This window comes from Poecilia reticulata, linkage group LG3 (genome assembly GCF_000633615.1).
Source record: "Poecilia reticulata strain Guanapo linkage group LG3, Guppy_female_1.0+MT, whole genome shotgun sequence".
Lineage (NCBI taxonomy): Eukaryota > Metazoa > Chordata > Actinopteri > Cyprinodontiformes > Poeciliidae > Poecilia > Poecilia reticulata.
Window position 1 is genome coordinate 20,890,036 of NC_024333.1, and position 26,195 is coordinate 20,916,230.

Below are 26,195 nucleotides of genomic sequence, written 5' to 3' on the forward strand. Positions count from 1 at the left end.
TAGACAGTATAAGAGAGGACTAAGTTCTGTCAGGTCACCACGATCTTTATGTTGTTTGCAGGAAGTAGCTGACTCCACACAGTAGTATTTTAAACCCACTCGTAGCTATTTAAGATCTTTTCATGCGATGAAGTTGTACCGGTCTTTCAAGAACCGGTCACAGAARTCACTGTGGGTTCATAACACCTGTCCAGGTTTGCCACACCAAACGCAGACGTGCTCATCACACAGCAGGCATCAGTTGGCGTCTTCTCGTAGCTCGCTCGGCAGAAACTTGTACTGCTGCTGCCTGATCTGAGCCAGCTTCTTCCTGGCGTCCTCCAGCTCCCGCTCCTTCCGCAGCATCTCCTCCTGGGCTGCAATGATCTGCGCAGACGGTACAGGAATTGTTTTGGGGTTTTTTTAATACGCAAGTTAGCAGAGGTGGCAGAAACATTCAGTCCAAAAGGTTACACATGCACAAATAAATTGGTATTCCTACAAAGGTGAGAACATCAACAAAACAAATCCTTTAAGGTATTTTTTTTTCTTTACATCGTCACGTCTGAATGATGGTGAACAAAAACCCCCACAATTGTATAATTACAATAACACATACTTTATTGAAATASTGTAAACAAATACATTTAAATAATTACCTGAGCTATTCCACCCACAAACTTTGTCTTGACAACCACGTTGTCCTCATCCGCTTTGTCAAAAGCTGCTTTCTGAGCCGCCCGGACCAAATTGTCCGATGCCTTTTTTACTGCATTCCCTGCAATCTACGGAGCAGAAGGAGAAAAACAGAACAGTGGCAAAAAGGTTCAATGGAAAATTGTTCATGCAAATCGTTTTATGTTAATACATTAATGGCATTGCAAGTCAAAAAAAAGAGAAAATATCCCATTTGAGAAATGCACTTTTCAGCAGCGAGTGCGAGCTGCTGAAAATGGAAGAGACTATTCTTCCATTTAGTTCAAACATCTTTGAACTAAGATGTTTTTCTAACAAYCAGACATTACAAATTAAAGCTAATTATTCAGATTTTTCTTTCTTGTTAAAGATGGATTAACCAGGCCAAAATAAAAGAGAAAAGTGGTGTAAATTGTAAGAAAAAAAGTTAGTGAGATTATCAAAACAGCTTTATAACACCATAATCACACTTTTATTTTTATGGCACTAATAAGAATAAAATAAGATTTTCGTAAATAAGGTTCAGGATGCTAACTGCATACCTGCAGTCTTCTCATGGCCTCGGAGTCCTGGTCCGCCTTCACCTTGCAGGCCACCAGCAGCTGGGCGGTGGAGGCCGCCACCTGTTTGGCTGAAGAGATGAGCTTCTCCTCACTGGCGTGGCCTTGCACCGAGGCGTTGGCGGCTTCACACAGGTTGCTTGTCGCTGCCGCCACCATACGCGCCTGTGAGATAATAAGTAAAAGGAAATTTTACAAAATGTTTGCGCCGATTGTTATCGGCTGGATTTCACGTCTCTTCAGCGGCAAGGACTTACAGCAGAGATGAGCCCCTGGGACCACTGTCCATCATCCACAGCATTGGCAGGGATGGAGCCCACTTTGCCCTGGGCCACCAGCTCCCTCTGAGCGGCCGAGGCGGATTTGACCAACGCGCTGGTGGCTGCGGCAATGGACTTGGCAGCCTCCAGGATCTGCTCCTCAAAGTTCAGCGTCTCGTCTGCTTGCTGAGGGCGGAAGGAGGGGCGGTCAGTAAAACACCAGAAACACTAGTTCAGAACTCCTAAAARAAACTAAAAATTAATCTGGATCAACTGAAGAGGAACAAACATTCAGTGTTTCAGACGTTCTCACACACAGACACACACATTCACACCACAAGTCTGTAGACAGAGCGGGACACTGTAGGAATATGTTTGATATATAGTTGGGACTGAATAACAACCTAATATATCAAACATATCAGACAGAGCCCTGCAGAGAAGGCCTCCGGTGGTGGGGGGTGGGCAAGGGAGGAGAGGATGGGGGTTTAGATGGCAGCAGACTCAGACGGACTAAGCTAAAACCAGGACATATGAGTTGATGGGGAATGGATTAGGGAAAAGGAACAGGAGGAGGAGTGGGGGGTGGGGGTGTGAACTGTGTTGCTATGGGAGCGTGGGATGTAAACAGAGACAACACCTCAGAGGCTGGGTTTGTGCGTTTCACATAAAAATGAGAAAGAGTGAAGATGAAGCTGGACAGAAATCTTCACAAAAGTGTTCTGTTTTAGAAAGACACCTAAATAACTAAAGAAACTAAGCTACTTTTTTATTTTTTATTTATGTATTCAAAAACACTTAACGTGCAGTAAAATTAGTCAATTTTGGAATCACAATATGATGATATATTGTTATTAAAAATATAACGTCTTTCTGTTTAGGCWTCATTGCTAAAACAGACACCAGATAAAGAAYTGACGCAMAATTTTAKGCATTATTTACATCTCAATAATAGTTTTATTTTAAAAAGTTGTTTCGACATAAGCTGTTTTGACAACGAAACATCCTATTTATAGTTCCTAAATGCTTTTACCAGAGCATATTCTAACCTTTATACATTTCTTTACTGCATTAAACAACAGACCTCATACAATCCTTTGAAGCATTTAAAGCAGCTGTGCAGTTACAGTGGGTTTTTATAAAATTATTAACTTTCATTGACAAATAAATAATAAAAGAGTAGTTTGACTAATATTTAGAATCGCCGGTGAATTATTATTTTCATCTTAGTGACACCTTACCATTGGTAACAAACGTAAACAACAGATTAAGAAAATTGTATCCATTGACATCAAGTCAAAAAATGTAAATTAGATCTACCTTGCGGAGAAAAAATTGTGAATTACATACTTCCATATCCATATCTCGTTCAGCTGTACATTTACTAATATAGGCCCAAAAATATATTTTAAAATTTTTTTTATTACATTAGTCGACCAAGTTAATGTCTACTTTTTTGTGCAATTTAAGAAATGTTAAAACTATTTCCCCCTTTTCATCCCTCAGTTATCCATCACCAGGTCCCCCACCTTTGGCTTCGCTCTGGGTTTCAGCTGCTCCAGCTTCTTCGCTGCCGCCTCGATGGACGCCGCGGCCCCGAGCAGCTCAGTCTCTGCTATCACTGTAGGGTCCTCGGGGTCCACCCACTCCGAACCTGAAGCGCGGAATACACACACACACACACACACACACCGTTAGGTTTTAAACTCGAAGGCAGAAATCAAACACTGCCTTAGAAACCCGTGCTGCATCAGAGCATGCCTCAACACGACGATCACAACAGAAAACAACAGAAGAGCCGTGAGCACAGGAAAAAAAAAGCAAATCTCCGCACATCTCCATGCACAGCGCACAAACAGACTGAAAATGAAGTAATGTAGATTAAATGGGAATAAGGTGCGATAAATTAAGACAAAGATGCTCGAGAAGCCTGAAGGTGGCTGATTAAAGAAACCCTTGGTAGTGCTGAAGAAGTCACAGTACACAAATCAATGCTAACTTACCTCCATCTGTGGCAAAATAAGAGGGGACAGGAACATTATTAAAATGTTTAAAAATGTCTGTTTTATACAGGGTCATGCAAAAGTATACAAATCCCTGGAGCTCTTTTGCATTTTGTAACCAAAAACTTCAAGTGATATTTGATTTCAGGTGATGCACCAACACAATGTATGGCAACCTGGCAGAACGGAACAAAACTGAAAAAAGGTCTTCAGTAAGATGTGGTGCACATTTGTATTTGGACCCCTTGACTCTAATACTCCTAAATAAAATCCAGCGCAAGCCATTATCAAAAGTCACCTAATGGGTAAAAAGAGTCAAAATAAAAAGACACAGTGTGACAGAAATCTAACACTGCACATGATCCTGAACACAACATCTCACCCATGGTTTGCATTTCTTCAGCAGAGTGAAGCTCATCAGAGTTAATGGAAAGATGGATGGAGCTAAATGCATATAATGACATAATGTCTTGAAGAAGACATGTCAGAGGCTGCAATAGACTGACTACAACCTTAAACACCATCTAAATACCACCAGAACTGCAACACAAGTACTTGAATCGAAGCGTATTCATGTGTGAATGACAAAAATAAAAGCCTAGACCAAAATCCATTTGGGGATTTGAGACAACAATTCAGAATTCAGATACTTTCCATCTAATCTGAGTGAGGTTGAGGCGTTTTCTAAAGTAAAATGTTTCGATACAGTATTCACRTTGGTTGGCTGAATACAAATGCAAACACCTGAGATTCTTTTCTTGTAAAAAAAATAATAATAATGTTGAGAATCTTTAATTCTTTTTCTTTAGTTTCACACATATGATCTACTTTGTGTTGGAATATCACATAAAACTCCGATAACACACATTAAAATCTGTGGTTGTAATGTGACAAAATGCAGAAAAGTACAGGAGGCTGGAATACTTCTRCACAGCTCCGTCTTTAGGTGCCGGTCTGGGTGGCGGCYGTTACCTTTCATGGCCTCGGCAGTCTGGATGAGCTCCGTGACGGCGCCCGCCACTCGTTTGGAGCAAGCTGCCAGGTGCTGCTTCTGCTCTGCTGAGGGCCTCTGCATCACCTGAACACACACGCTGACCACTTAAACACACTTGTACAGGGAGAGTGGGAGCTAGCTAACAAAAAGGGGAATAGTTATTGCCATGCAAACCCTTCCTGATGTGGTTTTGGACCTACCAGCAGTACTTGTTCCAGCAGATCAATGTATCCGGTTGTGCACTCTGCTCCGAACATCAGGGCTCTTTTCTTGACCTCTTCGTTGACCTCGGGATGGTAAGCCGCTTGCTGGAAAGGAAAAATCAAATCAATAAACATTTTAACTTTTACAATTTAATCTCTCCAGCACAGGGCAGCCAGCATATATGGAAGCGACTCKGCACCTTGCAGGTCGTCAGCATGTCGGAGATAGCTTTGCGGCTCAGGTTGGCYGTATGGATGATGTCCTCTTGGCGTGCAGAGTTTCCTGCAGCCACAGCTTTAGCGGTAGCTATGGTGATGCCCTTAGTCATGCGTATGAACTCCTCTGGGGTGGTGGTCTTATTGGGAGCATCCCTAGACTGAAACAGCTGATAGGATGGAGAAAACCAGACAGTAAAGTTACATAACTAAAAGACTGAATCACCGAGTCTTGGTGGGGAGAAAAAAGAAAAACTGATGAGTTTTTCCAGCTAATGAGTTTTTTTTCCAGGCCTTTCTTACCGCCATTTCCTGTTTGATGCACTCGATCGTAGCTTCAAGTGCCCTGGTGCCCCGAGTCGCCTCGTCCTCCACAGCCTTGACGGTCTTCAGCAGGGACGTCACATTGGTCACCATCACCTGGAACACAGCATTACTGCTTTTACACCCAGTGAAGATGCTTCACCCTCATGAGGCGAATCATTGTTAAACCAGTAAAAAAAGGCCCATTTATTTACAGTTTGGTTAGAAAGTTATAAAGGTGATAAAAGTACATAAAAGTAAAAGAAAAATGGAAAGTTACAATCATAAGTTCATTTATCCTCTGCATATTGTGTGTTCTGAATAATGATTAAAAACCACCAAATTCAGTAGCCATCACACATTCTGACTCCAGGGGGCGCTGTAATATAGAGATGGTCACAATTCAGATTACTCTCGTCATAAAATGAAACCATACTGTAACTTAATGGTTAACCTCATGTCAATATATGTTCAAGCTTTTTGTCATATCAGTAAAAATCAGTGTTTTGTATGTGGTATAAAGATACAAAAGTCACATACAAGTAATGTTTTGGTTGGTTGGGAGTGAAAACATTTTCATTAAATTCTGGTAGAGTCACAGAAGGAACATAAACAAAGAATCTTTAAAGCAGTTCCTGTTTTCCAACCTTAAACCTAAATCTGGATGTTTTTTCACCATCTGTAAGACTTTGACACCCTGAGCTGTTGCTGACTGAACTGACATCTTCACGGCTCAGAGTGATAATGAGGAGTCGAACAGTGTAATCAGTGAATTATRAGCTGCAGCTTTAACACTGCATGTGTGTCAGAAAAGACAATTCAACTGCTCATCATTTCTGATGAACAGGGTTTCGTATGCATTTCAGATTTCCTCCTGCCTCCTACTAGGTAAAGTAGGAAGAAGGAGGAAGCAAGTTNCTCGTCATAAAATGAAACCATACTGTAACTTAATGGTTAACCTCATGTCAATATATGTTCAAGCTTTTTGTCATATCAGTAAAAATCAGTGTTTTGTATGTGGTATAAAGATACAAAAGTCACATACAAGTAATGTTTTGGTTGGTTGGGAGTGAAAACATTTTCATTAAATTCTGGTAGAGTCACAGAAGGAACGACAGAAGGAACATAAACAAAGAATCTTTAAAGCAGTTCCTGTTTTCCAACCTTAAACCTAAATCTGGATGTTTTTTCACCATCTGTAAGACTTTGACACCCTGAGCTGTTGCTGACTGAACTGACATCTTCACGGCTCAGAGTGATAATGAGGAGTCGAACAGTGTAATCAGTGAATTATRAGCTGCAGCTTTAACACTGCATGTGTGTCAGAAAAGACAATTCAACTGCTCATCATTTCTGATGAACAGGGTTTCGTATGCATTTCAGATTTCCTCCTGCCTCCTACTAGGTAAAGTAGGAAGAAGGAGGAAGCAAGTTCCTCCTACTTATCATGGTCTCCCATAATAAGTTATAAAAAAAAGCATTTTAGAAGGGTTTATTTTTTTGTTGCTCATAAGRTTCACCGTTCATATCGTATTACACCAATGTATGGAGAAATTGATCCGTCAAACACTGTTTTCCAGAATGATCCCCCCTACCTTAGCGGCACTCTTCAGCTGGTACATAGACGGATCATCTGCTGCCTTCCCSGCCGCACACTTGGTGGCACTAATGAGCTCCGCTAGCGCCTTGGCCACGTCTTTGACTGCATTGATCAGAACCACCTGGTGAAAAAGGCAGACAGGGACGCTGACTTGTTACCGTGACGTCCAGGAAGCACAAAGAAGTGACGTGACATCGTTTCACAAACTCGTGGTCACCTGTGTCTCGGGGTCATCAGAGCCGATGCTGGCCGCTCCCAGTTTGACGACGTCGGTGAGCTGGGTGATGGTTTTGGCAGAAGACTGGGCGGCCTGGGCCAATCTGTCCTGACCGGAAGCGGCTCCGGACACRAGCATCTTAGTGTCCTCTACCAGGGCTTTGGCAGTCTTCAGAATGTTTTCCCTGATGCCAGAAGGGAGAGTGAAAGTAAAAAAAAAAACAAAAAACAAACAAACTACTTATCCCACAAAATATGACAAGTAGTCATTCAGTTGAGCTTTGGCCGAAAATTTTCAGATATAATTTTGAGTCAATAAAAGCTTGAACTCAAAGCCTAACACTTGCAGAAACAGTCATGGGAATGATGTGCAGATGTTTTGATTTCCAAGCAGAACTTTTTCCACAACTGTTTGGGAGGACAGCCACAAATCTGCAGGAAATTCTCAAKTTTTTAAGACTTCTTTACACTCTGAAGCCAAATTGGTGCAGCACTCCCACTTATGCTTTTTCATTCTAGCACGAGGCAAAAACTGCCTGAGCACTGCCTGAAAGGATYYGTGTCACTGTGTCATGTAATGTCACAGGTCTCAGCTTGAATCAGCAGATATGTCTGTCTCTGCACTGCGCTGCATTCAGAACTCCCTTGACAGGAGACAATGTGCCTTTTAAAAATGAAGAAGGGCCCAGTAATACACAAATAAATSAATCAATTCATTCTAAAAACAGTAAGATTGTGCATTCAGAGYGAATTACATTCCAACATATGAATTTAATGCAGTGTGACACCTCTGCCATCTTTGCTAAATGCAAAGTCTTCCTTTGCATTTAGCAGGTTACACTTCATTCTGTCAGTCTGGGCTGAAAAATTGCCTGAACCAAGAAGCTGTCATTATGTTTCCATTCGAGTATTTCATGCTCCGACCTGTGGTCTGCGAAGGACTCGTCGTTCTCTGCATTGAGTGTGCCTGCAGATGCAAACATGATGGTGGTGTCCAGATCTGCGATTATGCCCGACACGGCGCTGGCAGCGGTGATGCAGGCTTGGGTGCCCTTATTACCAGCCTGGAGGGCCGACAGCACCAAGGACACCTGGGGACATAGAGAGATTAAAATCCATAAACATACAGGTGAGGATGGACAATTACCTGCAGGTAATTTTTATTTTATTTTTGTTTTAAAGAGCAAATAGTTGAGTGAGTTTTGTTTGCCGATTCTTTATTAATGGAACCTAATAGCTTTCAATGATTAATTTTTTTAATGAAATTTTTCAATGAAAGTTTTTTTTTTTTTTTTTYTTTTAGAAATGCCACGCAGCTAGATTAAATAAATCCGATACCTTCTCTGTGACAGCACGGGCGCAGTCGATGAGCTCCCGCTTGGTGAAGCTGTCGGACGGGCTGATCTGCAAAGATCCGGCCTTCTGGACCAGGAAGATGCAGCCGTGACCGAGCTCCTGCACTCGGCTCTTGATCTGGAAGCCGATCTGCAACGACGGAGAAGCCGATTGGAAAACTTCAGCGCTGATTTACAAAGACGAGATTTTAATTGCACGGAAAGATCCTCGTTAATTAACTGGCTTCTTTGTTCCCGCGATGACTAAATATCTCCGTGGCTTGTGAAAGTGGAGTTGCTTTTATGAGCATCTCAGTTTCCTCCTCACCTCTTCTGGCTCAGCAGTGTGAGCAGCCAGCCGCCCCTGGACGGCCAGCTGGCTGTAGTCCACGGTCACTTGAGAGGCCAGAGCCCCCAGCTCATCCGGACTGGTCACTGATTTGGTCATCTAATGGATAAACACACACAATGAACTTCAGAGTAGAGATAAGACACACAGGCTCATTTCAGTCTAGTGATCAGCGTTTTAAAACTGGTGACCTTTCATAAAGCATTGGCCAAATAACTACATGTCACAGCTGGACATATGATAATAAGTTTGTTTATCTTCTCAACTTTGTCATGTTGGAGTTGTACTTGTCGTGAAGGCTTACCATCTCCTGGGCAGTCACTGCAATAGCCTTTGAATGTTTCACCATGTTAGTCTGGTAATCCACAAAGGAGCCTTCAGGTTCGGCAGGCGTTCCTTCATCAAGCTAAATTTGGASACAAACTAGTTAGAAATGGCACTGCGGCTCACTTTTATTTGTTCACTACCGCACTCAAAAAAACATCAGAAAAAGAAACAATCATTTAAATCTTTAGCTTCAGGCATGATTTCACTTCCATATCATCTTTAAAAGCAAATAAAACAAATTCTTTACACTCATTATAAATTATCCACCCAAGTTTGTAATTATAGCTTTAAAAAAAAAAAAAAAAAAGCAATGCAGGCATATTGTTTCCAGCCCTTTTACTAAATTAGACAGTATTCAACACAAGTGCCTGTCACAGGAAAGGAAGAGACAAAAAAAAGATAACATGTGGGAAAAACAYGCCCGGATCGATAGGAATTCATAATATTATAAGTGCGCGATCTTTGCCACTCCTGCTGAGAGAAGTCGCAGCTTGGAATCTGAAGCCTGGAATAAGTGACTGAGTTCACGAGAAAAAGCTTCAAATGAGCTCTGCTTGAATCACAGAGGACAACAAGCCATTATACAGATTGATTATCCAAGTTTAATCAACTGCGCTGAAGGTCACGCAAGCAAATAGACTCCCGAATGCTGAAAATGCAGAGCTACAACTAATCACTTTATAAATAATCCATAACGTTAAATGAATTCAAACACGTCATTCTCTCTGGTGAGGTTACACATCTGAGGCATTGTTGCCTAAGTGATAATGTTATTCCTCACCTGTTATCAGGGTAAAAAGGTTCCAGACTTTCTTTGCACTTTATATTTTTGCCAACAGTTTGGCTGTTGGAAAAAAAAGCCTGGCTTTGTGTAAGGATGGATACATCAACAGTTAATTTCCCCCCCACTGAATTATTTAAGTGCGCTTAAACAAAACAAAGGTTGCCGTCATTATGCTGCGAACATGAAGTGACAAGCTAAAAAAACAAAAAAACAAGCTTTTTAATAGAATAAATTCTGAAACGTATATTATTATACAATAATTAATTCTAGATTACTGCAAAAGCATCAATACACCTTGAGCCTTCGGACATTTTGCCACATGACAACCACAGGTGTTTGTGTCTTTTTAGGGGAATTTATGGGACAGAAAAAGTCAACCTAGAAATGTTCTGTAAAGGCCTCAGTGGGTCGTTACAGAACCAGAATCACAAAGACCTGCAAATCACATCAGAGAAAAAAAAACTTTTAAATCAGTGAGGTTGTCTCATGGAGAACTGTTCAGTCAGTCATTCAAAACTGGAAAGAGACGTTTATGTGAAGAAAAGTAAAACATGGCTTCTAATTTTCCTTTCATTTTGATTATGTCAAATCAAAATGAAAGTTTTGGGGTGTAGCATGACTTATTATACATAAGGTCAAAGAGTAGTAATACTTTCCAAGGCACTATACAGTCAGGAAGCAATAGCAGCAAACATTTCTTGTAAAAACAAACAAAAAAAGACCCCAGAAACTAAATGGGTTAATGGGTTTGTTTGAGTTTAAATACAAGAGTGAGAGGGTTTCCATTCATCCACTGTGGAGTTAAAATTTGATGAACTTACCTTGGCCATGGCCTCAGCGATGGACTCCACCATTCCTCCCACCATGCCCACCTCACTGGCCGCCTCGTTCAGCGTCACCATCATGTCGTCCACTGCCTCCTTCATGAGCTGAGCTGCCTCCGCAATGGCATCGTGGGTGTGGGCCGCCTACCAAGTTATCACACAAGTACCAGCGGAGACGGTTAARTATCCTGCTGGAGACTTCTTAGATCATCTCAGCAGCTGGGCAGAATTAGTTAAAACAAAACATAGAGGATTAAAAAAAAAATAAAAAAGTCCTTGCCTTTGGATTTCCTCCACCCTCCTTTGCAGCATAGAGCATCTGCAGGGCAGACTCAGCCAGCGTCTTTGTTTGGTCCAGGAACGTCATCTGCTGCTGGTGGTCACTGAGCTTGGAGGCGACGCCCACAGAAGCCTTGATGAGAGGYTCAAAGTAGCCCGCCAGCTGGGTAACCTGACGGGGAAAAACACACAGAAATATACAAGTTCTGTGAGCAGAAGACTCAATTATACTTGAAGCTAAACATGACTTCCTAACTTTCTTTTCCTCAAGCGTGCAGGAAACCTTTTACAGAGCTCGTACACGTTTTACGTTTAAGATGTGTATGTGTCTTCAGTTTCTGAGCTAAAACTGAAGACTCTGTTTTARTTTAGAAGTCTACTGTGTTTAAAGGATCACAGATCCAGTTTAACCTGACTATGAAATTTAAGTCAGAAACTCTAAAACTTTTAAAACAGCTCCGTTTTAGTTTTAGATGTGTGTATGCATTCAATCAGTAAGTCAAAACTAAAAACGCTCTCGGTAAAATGTTAAAATCAAGCTGACATGTTCCAAACTGAAGATAAAGATAAATATAAGTTTAAAATCAAAAACTAGATGTTAAAAATAGCTTTTTAAGGCCTTGCCCCACTCTAAGCCTGTCTAAGATAAGTCTGACCTGTGCAACTTGTATTGAAAAGCATCTGAAGTTTTGGTAATTTCCATAATTTTGTCACATTTTAAGAGAACATATTTATATATATATAAAAAAWTTTTAAAAAATCACAGCACTTTGTTGCTCCATCATTCCAGTGCACTTGTGATTCCCATCCCTGGCCCACATACCTTGTGTCCTAGTTGGGAAGCTTCGCCTCTGGCAGCTGTTGAAACGGGGTCAATTAAGTAACCAATTTCCTGCACAGCAGAGGTCAGCTGCTCCTGTAGYGCCTGAACGAGGAATTAAAAGAAGTTAAGTGGCTTTATGCGATTTGATTAAACTGTATTGGTTTGTGTAAACAGGCCGTCAGGAAGCAACATAAAACAAAGATGCAAAGGGGAAACGTGAAGATTTTTGCATTCTCTTGGCTCAAACATTCAACAGAAGGATCTAATGGGATCAGAACATTGTGATAAAATCGTCTCGTCTCAGCCGCTCACCTCTAGTGAGATGTCGTYCCTGCTGGGGAGGTTCTGGCTGATGGCGGCCAGAGAGGCCTGCTCAATGTCTCGGATGCATCTGTTAATGTTATCAATTGACGTGTCGCACTCCCGCTGGCCAGGGGCCTTGTCTCTGAAACAGACAAAAAAAATAAAAAAAAATGGGTTAAGAAACGAAAGCAATGAATGAATAGATGAAGAAGACAGGACGGTAGATGAGAAAAGCTGTTGTATTTTTAAAACATTTTCTTTGTGCAAGAAAATCAAGATGGGAAGGTAATTTAGTCGTCTGTGGCTCTGGCCTCTTGGGCAGATTAAGTCTGGTAAGCATCAATTTGGCCCCGTGGTGGGACAGTGAGGAAATCTACCAGAAAACCTCATCTTTGTGTTTAATGAGACGAACAACGTTATGAGATCGACCTCTGCAGGACAGAGAGGTCCTTTGCCATTTGTATTCGCCAGCACCGCAGAAGATCATAGAATCCCATTAAAGGCATGGGCCGAAGTCCCAGTGGTGAATTTGCAGTCCATGAGGAAGCCTGCGATAAGAGCAGCAGAAGTGAAAGAGACGCTAAGCTGGCTGGCTGTGTGTGAATGCTAATTTGCAGATGTTCTGAAAAAGAGAAGAACGCCTCAAAATTCAGAGCGCCTGTTGTTGGGGGCCGAGTCCCCCTGGGGGATCAYTGCTGTTCTGAACAAGGTCAGGAGCAAAAAGGTGTGAAAGAGAAAATCAAACCTGCAAAGATGTCATCACGCGTGACTGTATAGAGACAATTTTAATCCCTAATCTTGGCTGAGCAARTTCAACATCTTTAGAGGTGAATTTTAATAAATAGGGATATAATCAAAAAATGTTTTAATTCATTCAGTTCAACCTGAAGGTCATAAGGWTTCATTATACACACATTGATATATAAAGAAAATATGACTACTCAAAGGTAAAGGAACCATATAATTCAATATAATTTATTATATGATCAATATGTAGGTCATTACAGGCGGTTTTGGCAGCTCTGAAGTGTCATCAGGCACTAGGTCTGTCTGAAAATTAAAATCAGCATTTCTTTAAATCATTCTATAAAGCTCATCAGCAGAGGGAACCATGAACTGCATTAATGCTTCCTGACAGACAGCTGCAAAGATTTAGACTTAATGAAACATGGCTGACTGCCTTTCATTACCAGCAGATGACACAGATCATTACAGACTCTGGAAACTCCACAATGGACACTGAGCAGCATGGAGTCCATGCCTCTGCCACACTTTTGCCTTCCACTTAACTTTCCATTCATATGTTTGGAGGCAGCACTGATGACTGTGCGTTAGTCTCAAATGTCAAGTAAGCAGAAGTCCATTATGATGCAGGCCGCAACTAACAGTGTGTTTTTATCACACTTATGTGATGTTCTACTTTTATAAGAACTTTCGATTAGCTGTGACCCGTCCTGATCAAAATGAACAGAAATAAACAGGTCACCTTGTGTGTATTAGATCTAGTTTTGCAATTTTAACATCTACATCTCTGCATAGAAATCATTGTAAACATGATGCATAAGACCTGAACAATCCCTCCCTCCCTCACTAACCGGATGGCTGTGATGAGAGCCTTGATGGAGTCGGAGACGGTGCGAGAGTGACCAGCCAGAACGGACCAAGTGGGCGGGTCCTTGGGGTTGATAACCAATGAACGTGCCGTTTTGAGCAGGTGGGTGGAGCTGTCGAGCATGGAGCGTGCCGAGTGGAGGATGGGTTCCTGAGCTGCTGAGCCCTTTAAGGGGAAAAAACATGCTTTTTAAGTAAATTAGAAAGGCCTGAACGCGTTCCACACTCCTCTGTTTCACGACAAAGGTGTAAACAGTGGCTTCAGATGTTCTCGTGGACACACCTCGTTGCTGATYTTAGCCGGGACGCTGGCAAACTCGGGGTTGGAGGCGAACGTCGTCAGGTTCTCCACGGCTTCGATGAGCGGAGCGGTGGCGACCCGACACCTGTTCCTGTTCTCCTCTGAGAAATCGCCGTCTAGAGCCTTTGAAAACGGAATAGAACCAGTCAAAAGCTCGATCGGTGGGTGGGTCGGATCTCAAGAAACGGAGAGAACATTAAGACTGGTCGCAAAATTATAGGGCAGAAACGTCTTATTTAGGAAAATAAATCAAAGTCAAAAAAATGTGATTCGAAGTCATTTCAACCAAATAATTGTTACTATGCACTGGGGAATGCCGGTTATGACCTACCTTGATGGTTTTGACCAGGTTGGCAGTGGTATTAGCCACCTCCTTGGCAGACTGTACAAAGTGCCTTTTAGCAACTGGGTTGGTGGTCTTGGAGGAGGCCAGACGGCAGGCGTTGCACAATGCAGAGGTGTGCTTTGCAACGATTGTGGCTGCAGACAGCACCTGTTGTATTATAAACACAGTTATTCGTTTAAAACAAAGCAGCTGCAAAAACATCCTGCCTTTTACCAAAAAAAAAAACTAGAAATGTTAAAGTGAATTATTGAAACTCCACTCAACAATAAAATGGCAWCTAGAGTCTTGTATGGAAGTGTGAGGAAAAGAGAAGTACTCATATTAATAAGCAACTCTTTTGAGCTATAGGCCAGCTGTACTCAGGGAGATAATAGAAAAATTCAGCTGATAATGAGAAATATCAATATTAGACTTTCATATAARGAGGACGGCCATTGRAATACAAATCAGTGAAAGGTTTGCACACGAAAAGGACAAGTTGGGTCACTTTTCTCATCATTTTCATAAACACAGCAAAAGTATAATCACCAAAGCTAAAAATATATATTAAAAAAATATGTTATAAAACCACCAGCATGTTTCAGGTCAAGATGGATGAAAAATGTAGACAGAAAAAAATTCTGATTTTTGTAACAAATCTTTTTTTAAAAGTACTATGAAGCAGTTGTTATGTAATCACTGATAGTTCAAAGGTTCGCATGTATATCTGTGCACCTGGGAGGGGCTGCTCTGTGGGTCCACTAGGTTCTGACAGGCCATCTGGATAGCCTGGTTGGCCCTGGCAAACTGGATGGGATCCACCAACCCCTGGTGTCCGGCCTGACTGTTGGGGTCCGATACGCCCACCAGGTAGGAGGCCTGAGAAAAAACACACACAACCGTTAGTCACAATCACCTGGATACACACACACAGCAGCTTCTCCACTCTGTACCTGTGCCGCAGCTTCAGTGAGGCCACAAAGGGCTTTGGAGGCGGAGCCAACGCAGTCTCCAAACGCAGGCACATCCCCGGTCTTACAGTTCTGAGAAATGCCAGCCATGGACTCTCCCAGKACCTGAACGAAGCAGCAGCAGGAGGGGGACCAATGATTAGGCYGCAGTAGGGCAGAGCGGTGCTCTGATCTTCAGGCTGCTGGGCATAAAGGCCTACCTTGGAGTTTTCCATCACACTCTCAATGCAGTCAAAGTACGAGAGGTCGCTGACCGGTTCGCTGGGGTTGTCCAGCATTCCTCTGACAGCCTGGTGAACAAATTAGCAGGAAAGAATGAGTGACTCCTCTTCCTACATAAAAGAGAAAGACAAGCGAATAATCAGAAACTAATGGGTTTACCTCCAACTCTCTGAGGGCGTTGTCGCACTCCTTCTGACCGGGCGCCTGCTGGGTGCACAGCGTGATYAGCTGGTTAATGCTGTCAGTCACAGCCCTGAAAAACAAAATGAACACAAAAACAATCATCAAAGGAGTACAATTATTAGTGTTGCATGTTTCATGAGCACATATGGGAAGTAGAAATTTCATTTCATGGAACTGTAAAGTATAMATTTTGCTTTCAATGTCTTTCTTTCCCCTTTTTTTGGAACAAGGATAATATATTATGGCTAGTTTAGTTTCTCTAGCTTCTCATTTACTTCCAGTCCAGAGGCATTTAGGTCCTTGGATCAAGTTTGAGGGTCTCTAGACTCACGGCATCTGCTCCATCTTTCAGTTTTGAACAGAATGGAACTTAAAAAAAAGTATTTACTCCTCACAAACATAACATTTACACCTTCAAAATTTAATGTTTTGTGGAGGATTTTAAGTCTTAGATCATTTCAAAAATTCTGTTAGGAGTGGTGCGCATTATTAATCTGATGCCTCTAAATAATGCTGTGTATTCAATTGCATTCACAAGTAACCTAGTCAGTAAATGTACCTCCTCTGTGTGGCTGAGTCTTATAAATAGGCACATAGTGAATCTGGATGACCTGCAGATATTGAAAGCTCAGATGGGAGATTCTGTTACTAGGTTTTTAGTGGTACACTCTATAAATCTGGCCATCTTAAAATAAGAGCAAAGTTATTTAATTTTTAAAAAGCAAGCTGATACGTTCTGTAGTTTGTAAAAGCTGCATAGGGGACACAAATATGTGGAAGAATGCACTTTGGTTTGATGAGTCCAAATTGAAATGTTTTCACTTACATGTGACGGTGCTTGGCAGAAAAGTGTCAATAAATGAGGTTAGGCTTTTTTGATAAGAACGATGAGAAAAATTTATAAATGTCTAGATGTGAAAAGCTGGAAGAGAATATGAATGCAACAAAAAGTGGTTCAACAAAGTCAATTATTGTAAAAGGGTGTTGGAAAACRGGCTTAATTTTCCCTGGAGTAGGGAATTTACAGAATGCAAAAAAGTTAGTTTTTGGATAGGACTCGTTGTGTCTAGTTGTCCTACCTTGCTGCAGCAGCGAGCAGGTTTTTAGCGTTTGCAGCTGCAGGGTCCACAGACAGACTTTTAGCAGCCAGCAACAATTTACTGGAAGCCATGGAGATGTTTTTCAGGTTACCAATCACTTGCACCTGGTCATCCTTTTTCTGAAACGGCACCATCAACAACGGCAATRATCAGACTGAGAAATTACATTTCCAAGCTTCTACTTCGACATAATTGGGGGAGCTGCTGATTTTCAGTAAATCCAACCTGTGTGTGCCCAGCCATTTCTATGCCAGCATCCAGAAACTCATCAAAGTCCTGGCTGAACTTTCCAGAGGCTGAAGCCAGCTGGTTGCTGGAGCTTCTGGAGGCGTGGACCACMTCGCCTGCCGACTGGTTCAGGTCTGCTGCCGTCTGAGTCAGATCATTCTGRGCTTCCTGAAACGACTTGGAGGCCGGAGGGATCTGAGCAGGGCACACAAGGGAGAGATTTATTATAGTTTTTTAGATCAAACACCAGAAAGAGAGTGAAAGTTTAGCAGCCTGGAAGCTGTTCCTATATCATCATTTATTTATTGCAGCGGGGAAMAATACATAAACAATAAGTGGGATSTTGACTCACGGTTTCAATCAGAAGTTTCTTGCTGGCCTCGCCGATGCTCTTCAGAGCCATGTCCACGTCCTTCTGGCCAGGCAGACAGTTGACGCAGTTATTCAGGGAGTGAGAGACGGCTTTGGCCACCTGGAACGCACAGCAGGATCACAACACAGGGTTTACAGAGGTAAGAGGAGGTGASCTGGCTTAGCTAAAAATCTGCTGGTGATGTTCATGAGTCAGGCAACACAGAAAATTAAAAAGACAAAACAATCGGCAGCAAAATAAAACCAGATTAAGAGCCTGAAGATTCTTACAAACTCAAAATATTCATTTTTTTTAAATATTGAATGGCATCATTTTCTCTGAAAATGCAATTTTTAAAAATAAAATAAAATAAATTCCCGGAGTAAAACCCAAACYCTCTCACCTGCGCCAGCCTCTGCTGACTCTCGGCGTCTCCGTCGGACATCAGCGCCTGCTTGGCCTCGTGGATCAGAAGCGCTGAGCCCTCCATGACGTCTCGGGCCGAGTCAAGCATGGCGACGGCCGCCTGGGAGTCCGTGGTGGAAGCGGCGACGCCTCGTGCCGCCTGGGCGAGGGTCTTCAAGGCCTGGGCCGTCTCTCTRGCAGCGATTCCTGGAAACAGATTCACCCAACAGCAGCATGCGTCACCACAGGATGTGCGTCTTCTAAATGAGATAGCAGGTAAGTTTGAAGCATTATTTTCTGGCTACAAAAAAAGYGTCCATTTTGCAGAACCAACCAGTGTAATGTTCATTTCCTTGAGCTGCACATGTAAGCAGCTGAGCCATGGAGGATCCCACTGCCTTTGAGGTGCTGCCCAGATCCTGAGCACATTTCTCCAACTAAAACAAAAAAAAAGTGAGCGAAGCGAGGGGGTTTAGGGGGGCTGTGTTTGGAGGAAAATCCYCCTTGAACATCTCTTCTTGGGTCTCGTACCGACTCTCCAGGCAGAGGTTTGAGCTGGGTGTTCCCTGCAGCCAGCTTCGCGTCTTGCAGTTCGCTCCTCAGGGTCTGGATGGCGGTGAGCGCCGAGTCGATCTCCATGGGGCCGCAAGCTTCATGAGCCTGGAAGAGAATATTCAGCCTTCCAATACAGCTCCGGCAATCATGTGCTACTGTACGTCRAGATACTCCGACATTTTAAAATGTGTCATTTGTAAATGCAAATGTTTCATTTAATTGAAGGTTTCTGTTGTGTTTTTGCTTGCAGGATTAAACTGTGGTGTTTCTCTTTGCTCTACCTTCTGTGCAGATGTCCTGAGCTCAGCCAGGCAGGTGGCCAGGTTTTTGGCACACTGACCCAGTTGCATGGCCGCGGCCTGATCGGTCACCGTGGGAACAGATGACTTGGCCGAGGTCACCATCTTACTACCAGGCTGCAGAATGAAAAGCAGATGCATTATTTTCCCCGATTCCAACTAAATAAATACTCACTGAAAAGATTTGTGCTTGAATGAAATAATCTCGCATTGTGCTCATTTCGTTTTCAGAAGTTTCACCTCATGCAGGCCTGAAGCATTAAGACGACAACACTATTAATGTTTCTTTAAACAAAAAAGAGGTTACAGGCCTACTTTAACGGGACCTCCCATGACAGWAGCACTATTAATAATTTCAGCCTGGTTCCTAATGTGGGACTGAAGTTATTTGGGGAAGAGTTTGGKAATATGAAGTTTCCAGATGTCCTTAGGGAAGTAAAGTTAGGAGCGCTGAGGCCGTAGCATGCTGTACCTGYAGGAAATTCTGGCTGGCTATGATAAGRGCCAACTGGGCACTCAGGTCCTCTGGTTTGGCCTGGCTGCCTCGGACTCCCTGRACGAGCTGGGGGATGTGGTCTGCGACAGCCTGTGGCCACACAAACACAATCAATACTGCAGTTAAAATCCTGTTATATAACTTTATAAAAACTCAAGCGGGCAGATCAAAGAGCTAATAAAAGGCTTGAAGGTGACTTATTAAATAAAAAAAATAAAAAAAACAGATGTCATAAAGGCACTCGTCTGTCTGCTCTAATCCTCACCTTGCAGCTCTGCACCAGCTGCTGGTGAGCTGCTGTGTTCTTGTTGGAGGCGGCAGCGTTCTGAGCGGCAGCGATGGTCTGCGTGGCTGCAGCCGCGGCTTGCTTGGCGGCGTTCTGAGGAGATAAAACAAAATATTCGCGTTCAAAATGCAATCAAAAAGTAGACACCTGTGTTAACTCTGCCATTTCCCAGCTCTGTCACTAAATATTCAGTGTGAAAGTCTTAGAAAACATGACATTTGTTTTTCAAGAGAAAATATGAATATTTATGCTTTTTCCCCAGAGGATAAAGAACTATAGAAACATTCCTTCTTATTTTTCTATTTCAACGCATTCCTATGTTGCTTCATTTCTAAAACGGGAAGTATAATGCATGCATGCATAAAAGTGACTATAAGGACAGAAACTGTGAAGCTGAACATTCCACTAAAGTAATGGTATTTAGCAGAAAATTCAACATGCAAAAAGTAAATCTGCAGAAAGTACTAGATCAGAAAAATGCAATTTCAAAAAACATATTTGTAATTATAAAAAAATATATGTATACAACTARAATATTTTGGTAAGACAGATATGCTTCCGTTTTCGAGGTTGATGTCGCCTTGCTAACCTCCAGCCTGTTGATGAGTTTCTTCTTGATGGCGTTCTGAGCCGCAGCGTTGGTGGCCACCCGCAGGCCCTCAGCAGCCTCCCTCAGCCTCTGCTGCTGGTCCTCGTTCTCTGGGTACGCTGCTGCACCCTGAAAACACACACCACGGGACATCAATGTGCAACTTAGTAAATCAGATTATCAAAAAGGGAAGTTTATATGCGATATAGATTTATTATATACAGGGATAACCAGTCTTTATTACTGTGAAGTATTTATGCATTAATTCAAGCTAAAGAGCCCCTACCAAATGCTAAGTGGATATTTTGTGCAACCAAGTGCTAAAATTGTTGATCTAATTTTAGTAGATCAGCAATTATGAAAAGCAAATATTAAATTGTATATAAAATATCTATTAAATATTTCCTTTTTCCCTGAAACCCTTAAGCTGACTTTTTAATGATAATCAAATTTATTTACATGCATCTGATATCTAATAAGGATGAGCTGAGGTCAGAGTGGTGGGAGAGATTACTCACTCATAATCCCTTTGCCGATAGTCAAATTTAATATCCGTTTATATTAAAGAGCTCTTTCCTTTCGCTCTCTGTGCTTTTTTTTTTTTATTCAAGAGAGTAGATTGCTGAGTTTTTGAAAGCTAACACTTAGAAAGCTTCCTGCTGCTGTAGAAAAAGCCTGTGGCTATTAAGTTAATAACTGGGAACATGGCTTTGCATAGAAACAAATCATTAGGGTAATTATTAAACTTTCTGCAAACGATGACAAGATTTCCATGTTTTGTTGTTTGACAAGCTGTAGCATTTAAAAAAAAGCATCTAAATTGAAGTCAAAGGTTCTCACTGAAAGAAAAAAACCCTGCAAAACTACATATCTGCTTAAAAGTGAATACAGCATATCTTGGCCTGACAATTTTTAAAAGCCAACACAGAGAAATTAATGAAGTGAATCAAATTAATAATTAGTTGCCAAATCAACTGTGGGCCTCGGCCTCCATTAACACAACTAAATATGCAGCTGTGATGGTGGGAAATCTGGCATCAAGCTCTGCAAACCAGCTGGAGGGCATCATTTCATTTCCATGGAGGAAGAGGAGCGTTTATCGGCGAGCAATCCTGTCGACAGATAATGAGACCGATGTAGGGAGAGAGCAGATGGATGGAGCAGAGAGGGAGACAAGTCTGAGGAAACACTTCTTTTACTTTTAAACTCGCTGCTCTAAAAATATGAGGTGTAATAAAGAGAGTGACTAAAATCCTGTATTGACTCGACTTATTCCTGTATTGACTGAGCRCTGAATTATTGCTTTTATCAATAATTCAGTGCTAAAATGTCTATATACAGCAAAGTGCCATTTCCGAGCCAAAAGTCTCCCTCTGCAAAGGTTAACATTTGTTTATGAAGAGACAATAATAGCTAAGTAGAATAATAATAAATGGGAACATATGTGGTTTGAGCAGCAAAATCTGACACTGCATGGCAACCAGACCCACCATATTTCATGATACATCGACACTTTCAAAGATTTGATTTTGCACATTTTGGTTACTTGAGGAAAAATAATTAAGCTCGAATCTTCTTGAACAGTGTTGAACGCTTGACTGTAGGTTCCACAAAAAAATTATAAAAATATATATTAATAAATAAATAAACAAAAAATCTTGAGCCTTAATTTAATAGTCAATAGATTGAAATAAAAATACAGATGAGTAGATCAAAGATAAAGTATGTCAAATTAATATGAACTAATGTGACAAGTAGACATTAATAGACTTTTGTCCTATAGTTAAAAAGGTAGAAGTAAAAAAATAAACATTTTCATATTCATATTTTTCTATATTCATCCAGACCTGAAAAATGAGAAAAACAAATGTCAGACTTTATAAGTCACCGCAGATCTGCTTCTTAAGCTGCCAAGCAAAACAAATTCATAAATAAAAAAACAAAAGTCTTTTTATACAATGCTTTGTTTTTGATTTTGCAGATGCTTTAAATGTCATCTTTTATCAAGAAACTGAGGAGGCACTAACAGGACAAAGCAGACTTCTGCACCTATGTGTCATTCTCAGTCCCATTTTTCACACCACATTACCRCTGTGGTTCCTGGTTCTGCGGGTTTTTTTCCCTCTGCTGTCTTAGAAAAGGTCACCAGATAAGCAGAGAGCGACCGGTTTTGAAAAATGCCACCCCTGTCATCAACCTATTAGTCGCTAAGATGGCCGTGAAAACATTCTGCAACGTAGAATGAAAGCCGTAGAAAAGCGTTTTAACCTCGAGACGTTTCTGAAGTGGACACACATCAATAAATAACTATTTCAGTTCATGATTTTTAAAACAATCTGACGTCACAAAACATACTTTTTTTTCTGCATTTGCTCCATCTATTTTAACGTTACATCTACTTGCCACAAAAAACAGGACGTAACTTTCAGGCTCACCTTTGCTGCCTCCACCATCCTTGCAGTGGCRTCTGCCAGCAGTTTGGCGGCTGCCAGCARCTTCTTGGAGTTGTCCACGTCCACCTCGACCTCAGCGTCGGACCTCATGGCATTCACCAGGTCTGAGGTAGCCTGAGCCARAACCCGAGCCTGCCGAACCATCTCTCCTGCATGGCGACACAGACAAAAATGAATGGAGATGAGGAAAGAGWCAGAGTGTAGAAGATGTGATCACAACAAMCACACAGTTCCAGTTTCTTAAACTGAAGCGTTAATGTTTAATGTTAAGTTTTCTGAATCTGAATCCAGTTTTCCTGGGCCCAATCCTCCMTTTTCCAATGTCTATGTTTTCTTTGGCTAYCTGAACGTTCTGATGTCTTCCCKCACTTTCACAACCGTTTCCTTTTGTTTGTGCCTGCTTCAAAACTTTACACATAGCTGACCACAAACAACTGACATCATTGGCCACATTATACATTGAGTCACTGTCTAACAAAAGTCTAAAAACACCTTCTTTGTTTTTTTAAGGCCATACTGTTGCCACCATGGCTCCTGTTAATCAGCTACATGTAGCAGGAGAGTTATTAGGTACAAAATGCAGAGATATTCATTATGGTTCAATTATAATTAATATAGTCAGATTTGTAGCTGAAAACAATCTAATTTACAACAAATCCACTAAACCACTGGAATATCTAAATTGATTAGAATGTCATTAAAAAGCACATTTATTTCGGTAATTCAATTATAAAAGTGGCACTTGAACTGAGTTATTACAAACAGTGATTATTTTTTTTGCCAGAGTGAGATGATAAATTTAGTTTGTAGCAAACGAAAACCAAAACGCGGTTTCTCCGACTTTACACAAGACCAATAAAAACACGTATTTTAATACTGACAAATGTAACTACAGAAAACGATGTCTTTATAATGTACTAAATATGCGCCTGACGGTTATCAGGGGCTCGTTTTGCATGAATCACTGCTTCGATGTGGCCTGACGTGGAAGCAATCAGTCTGCAGCTCGGCTGAGGTTTAGAGGAAGTCCAGGTTGCTCAGCAGCGGCCTCCAGTTCATCTCTACYGTTGGATCTGGTGTCCCTTACTCTAGTCTTCACAGTACCACATAGGTTCTCTATAGCACCTGATCAGAAGTAAATAAATTGAAGTATCAAACAGTTCCAGTTTGATGATGTTTCTGCTGTAATCTCTTAAAGTTGTTGTCTCTCTTTCACCATCYGGTGGGACAGAAGAGGCGGTTTCAACCCGACAGTCTGCAGCAGATATCAGATATCCCACTTCTCTTATTGGGTCGATCCGTTTCCTTGTTTGACCTGCAGGCCAACAACATTCTTTGTGCATCTTCTTCCTTCCCTCTGGTCCTTTTCTACTGTCAGACTTGTTAACATGACTGTCAGCTTTTCTCTGTGCTTTCAGCTGACAGCAGTCACTTCAAACACATCACTGTGTCAGCAAAGCTGAGGAGAAGACGGGCCGGGATGGGACTACAGCCACAGCAAGGCATCTTCAGAAACTACCAACCAAGAGCTCGGATGACCCTTTCTTAGTGGAAAACTTGTGAATATTATGAATGTACACAGACATAGATTAAACAATCAAAGTCTTTCAGTTGATACAGAGAATCCATGTGGGAAAAATAAAGATGTTTATGCATATTTATGGATCAAATGTATCTAAAAGAAGCATCTTTCCCTGTGAAGAGCATTAAAAATAGGAGTGTTGTGTTTGAAGATTTTTTTTTCCCAGCAAGAATTTTAAAAAAATTGCTGCATTAATTAAAAAAAAAAWATATATATATATATCAGAAATGATACTCGGAACTCTTAGAAATATATTTCCCACACATGGCCTGACTGTATAATTTTTATTTTATTTTATTTTATTTTTTTTGAGTACTGTAACTTCTCCAAATGGTGCATTCGCACTACCGCTGAGTCACATGTCGCCCCCTATGGCCTGACCATTCTGGCTTCATTTTTCATGTGTATGTAAAAAACCAGGGAATAATTTTACACATGAAATCTTAGTCAAAACATCTTTATACGGTTTTATTTTATTTCACAACGTCTTGCTGCTGGTTCATGTCCGTTTCAGGCTCACCTGCGTCTCCCATGGAGGTAAAGATGCTCTCCGTCACGGTCATGATGGTGTCTGTGGCCTGGTCGTAGCGCCCGATTGGCTCTCCCCTGGCGGTGTACTGACGGACATGTTGCAGAAGATCTGCCAGCGCCTGACTCACGACGCTTGCTGCTGCGCTCACCTTCAGGAAACAAGACCAGCATCACCAGTTCTGTTTTTTTTTTTTTAAATAAATCAAACTTCCTGTTCGATTAAACGAAGGTGTCCCATTGTAGCCTGTAATGTTAACATTAGAACTAATCCTCAAGAAAAAAAAAAAGGTAAAAACGACAGATTTGTTGTATATCAGTCGGTGAATCAAGCTGACCTGTTTAAGCAGCTCCCCGTCCTCCGTGGCTGAGAGGCAGGCCTGGACACAGCTCTCCACTGAGCGGTCCACCAGTTTCCCGGCTTCGATCAACTGCTCCTGACAAACCGGAGAGCTGATGGTCGGACTCACCACCTGAGACAACCAAAGGGTTAAAAGTATTAAAGCTGTCACTGAGAAATACGGCCATATTTAGCTTCCGTCATCAGCAGCGGAAAAATTATCATCACCGAGTGGAAAACTTTCCTCTTGTTAAAACGTCGAAAATCCTCGTTTTAATGTTAATTGAACACTCAAATCATCTTGATCCACTTTTTCAGTGTAAAGTGAAACTAATCAATGATCCAAAAAGAGAAAAACATGATTGGACAGGGATAATCTCAGCACACTGCAGCTAATAAATGAAACAGTTCTGACTCAAAGCCAGCAGTGCAGTTACACTAATTACACACATGTGGTCCGTATGATTAGCAATGAGCAAAATGATGAGAGCACAGTGTTTAACTGCACCATAATACACTCATTTTTCAAAAAAATTAATGCAAAGATCTCCAACACTTAAACGTGCTCGTTTTCTTTAATTCACTTAATTGCCCAGAGTTTATTAATATTATGTAATGTTAGTATAAAAGTGCTCCTCATTAAATTAGAACAGCTTTGAAATCCAATTTATTTCAGTATTTCATTCCAGAAAATGACACTCATTTAATGTAAATTCGCTAACSACAGTGATATTCATTACAGCTAATAARAACCCAAGATAGAGCTTCTCTGAAAAGTTACACGACACCAATAAAACATATTTTAAACACAGAAAATCACCAAATACTGAATCTACATCATTTTTAAAATCAAATTACTAAAACAAATTAACGAACAGATAATGCTCTGACTTATTGAGGTCTGTTTGTAAAATGTTCATTCTTGTACCTTTGCACAAGCCACAAGTTGGGAGGTGGACAGGGCGCACTGTGTGGCGGCAGCGATGACCCGATTCTGCAGGACCGTGTCCTCTGCAACCTGGGCGACGTTCTTGGCCTTCAGCACCAACATGGCCGCCGCGTTGGCCACCGCTTTGGCCAAATTCATCAAGATGTCCTGCAATCACAGATAAAAGTAAGAGATCACCAAATATTTGCACAAGAACTTTTAAAAAAGGCTCTTGTAAAGTAGAAAAAAAAAAAAAAATTTTTTTTTTTTTTTACTTTTCATGCATCGTGTTCAGCTACATCRGTGAAAATAATATGTGCATTGATAAACTTTTTTCTCTCTTCACATTCATAATACATCTACAGCAGAATGATAAAACGAAAGCTGA

The 26,195-nt window shown here is 41.4% G+C and overlaps 1 protein-coding gene across 1 annotated transcript in view; it reads right to left on the reverse strand.

Moving 5' to 3' along the window:
- LOC103462596 (talin-2-like) overlaps positions 1 to 26,195 on the reverse strand; it is a 61,105-nt gene continuing 34,910 nt past the window's right edge. The window contains exons 15-54 of the mRNA XM_017303869.1: positions 25,808 to 25,975; positions 24,878 to 25,012; positions 24,532 to 24,691; positions 22,412 to 22,578; positions 19,977 to 20,105; positions 19,367 to 19,480; positions 19,078 to 19,191; positions 18,588 to 18,722; positions 18,283 to 18,411; positions 18,086 to 18,188; positions 17,750 to 17,958; positions 17,347 to 17,466; positions 16,992 to 17,189; positions 16,746 to 16,885; positions 15,643 to 15,736; positions 15,462 to 15,551; positions 15,244 to 15,366; positions 15,026 to 15,169; positions 14,297 to 14,458; positions 13,948 to 14,088; positions 13,649 to 13,830; positions 12,063 to 12,195; positions 11,751 to 11,852; positions 10,929 to 11,099; positions 10,646 to 10,792; positions 9,018 to 9,119; positions 8,693 to 8,812; positions 8,369 to 8,515; positions 7,955 to 8,121; positions 7,032 to 7,215; positions 6,810 to 6,935; positions 5,215 to 5,331; positions 4,896 to 5,081; positions 4,693 to 4,800; positions 4,471 to 4,576; positions 3,025 to 3,149; positions 1,493 to 1,681; positions 1,218 to 1,400; positions 639 to 764; positions 1 to 366 (exon numbers count right to left, since the gene is read on the reverse strand). Coding sequence (XP_017159358.1) covers positions 238 to 366; positions 639 to 764; positions 1,218 to 1,400; positions 1,493 to 1,681; positions 3,025 to 3,149; positions 4,471 to 4,576; positions 4,693 to 4,800; positions 4,896 to 5,081; positions 5,215 to 5,331; positions 6,810 to 6,935; positions 7,032 to 7,215; positions 7,955 to 8,121; positions 8,369 to 8,515; positions 8,693 to 8,812; positions 9,018 to 9,119; positions 10,646 to 10,792; positions 10,929 to 11,099; positions 11,751 to 11,852; positions 12,063 to 12,195; positions 13,649 to 13,830; positions 13,948 to 14,088; positions 14,297 to 14,458; positions 15,026 to 15,169; positions 15,244 to 15,366; positions 15,462 to 15,551; positions 15,643 to 15,736; positions 16,746 to 16,885; positions 16,992 to 17,189; positions 17,347 to 17,466; positions 17,750 to 17,958; positions 18,086 to 18,188; positions 18,283 to 18,411; positions 18,588 to 18,722; positions 19,078 to 19,191; positions 19,367 to 19,480; positions 19,977 to 20,105; positions 22,412 to 22,578; positions 24,532 to 24,691; positions 24,878 to 25,012; positions 25,808 to 25,975 — 5,625 coding nt within the window. The 3' untranslated portion in view covers positions 1 to 237. The remainder of the gene's footprint in view (positions 367 to 638; positions 765 to 1,217; positions 1,401 to 1,492; positions 1,682 to 3,024; positions 3,150 to 4,470; positions 4,577 to 4,692; positions 4,801 to 4,895; positions 5,082 to 5,214; positions 5,332 to 6,809; positions 6,936 to 7,031; positions 7,216 to 7,954; positions 8,122 to 8,368; positions 8,516 to 8,692; positions 8,813 to 9,017; positions 9,120 to 10,645; positions 10,793 to 10,928; positions 11,100 to 11,750; positions 11,853 to 12,062; positions 12,196 to 13,648; positions 13,831 to 13,947; positions 14,089 to 14,296; positions 14,459 to 15,025; positions 15,170 to 15,243; positions 15,367 to 15,461; positions 15,552 to 15,642; positions 15,737 to 16,745; positions 16,886 to 16,991; positions 17,190 to 17,346; positions 17,467 to 17,749; positions 17,959 to 18,085; positions 18,189 to 18,282; positions 18,412 to 18,587; positions 18,723 to 19,077; positions 19,192 to 19,366; positions 19,481 to 19,976; positions 20,106 to 22,411; positions 22,579 to 24,531; positions 24,692 to 24,877; positions 25,013 to 25,807; positions 25,976 to 26,195) is intronic.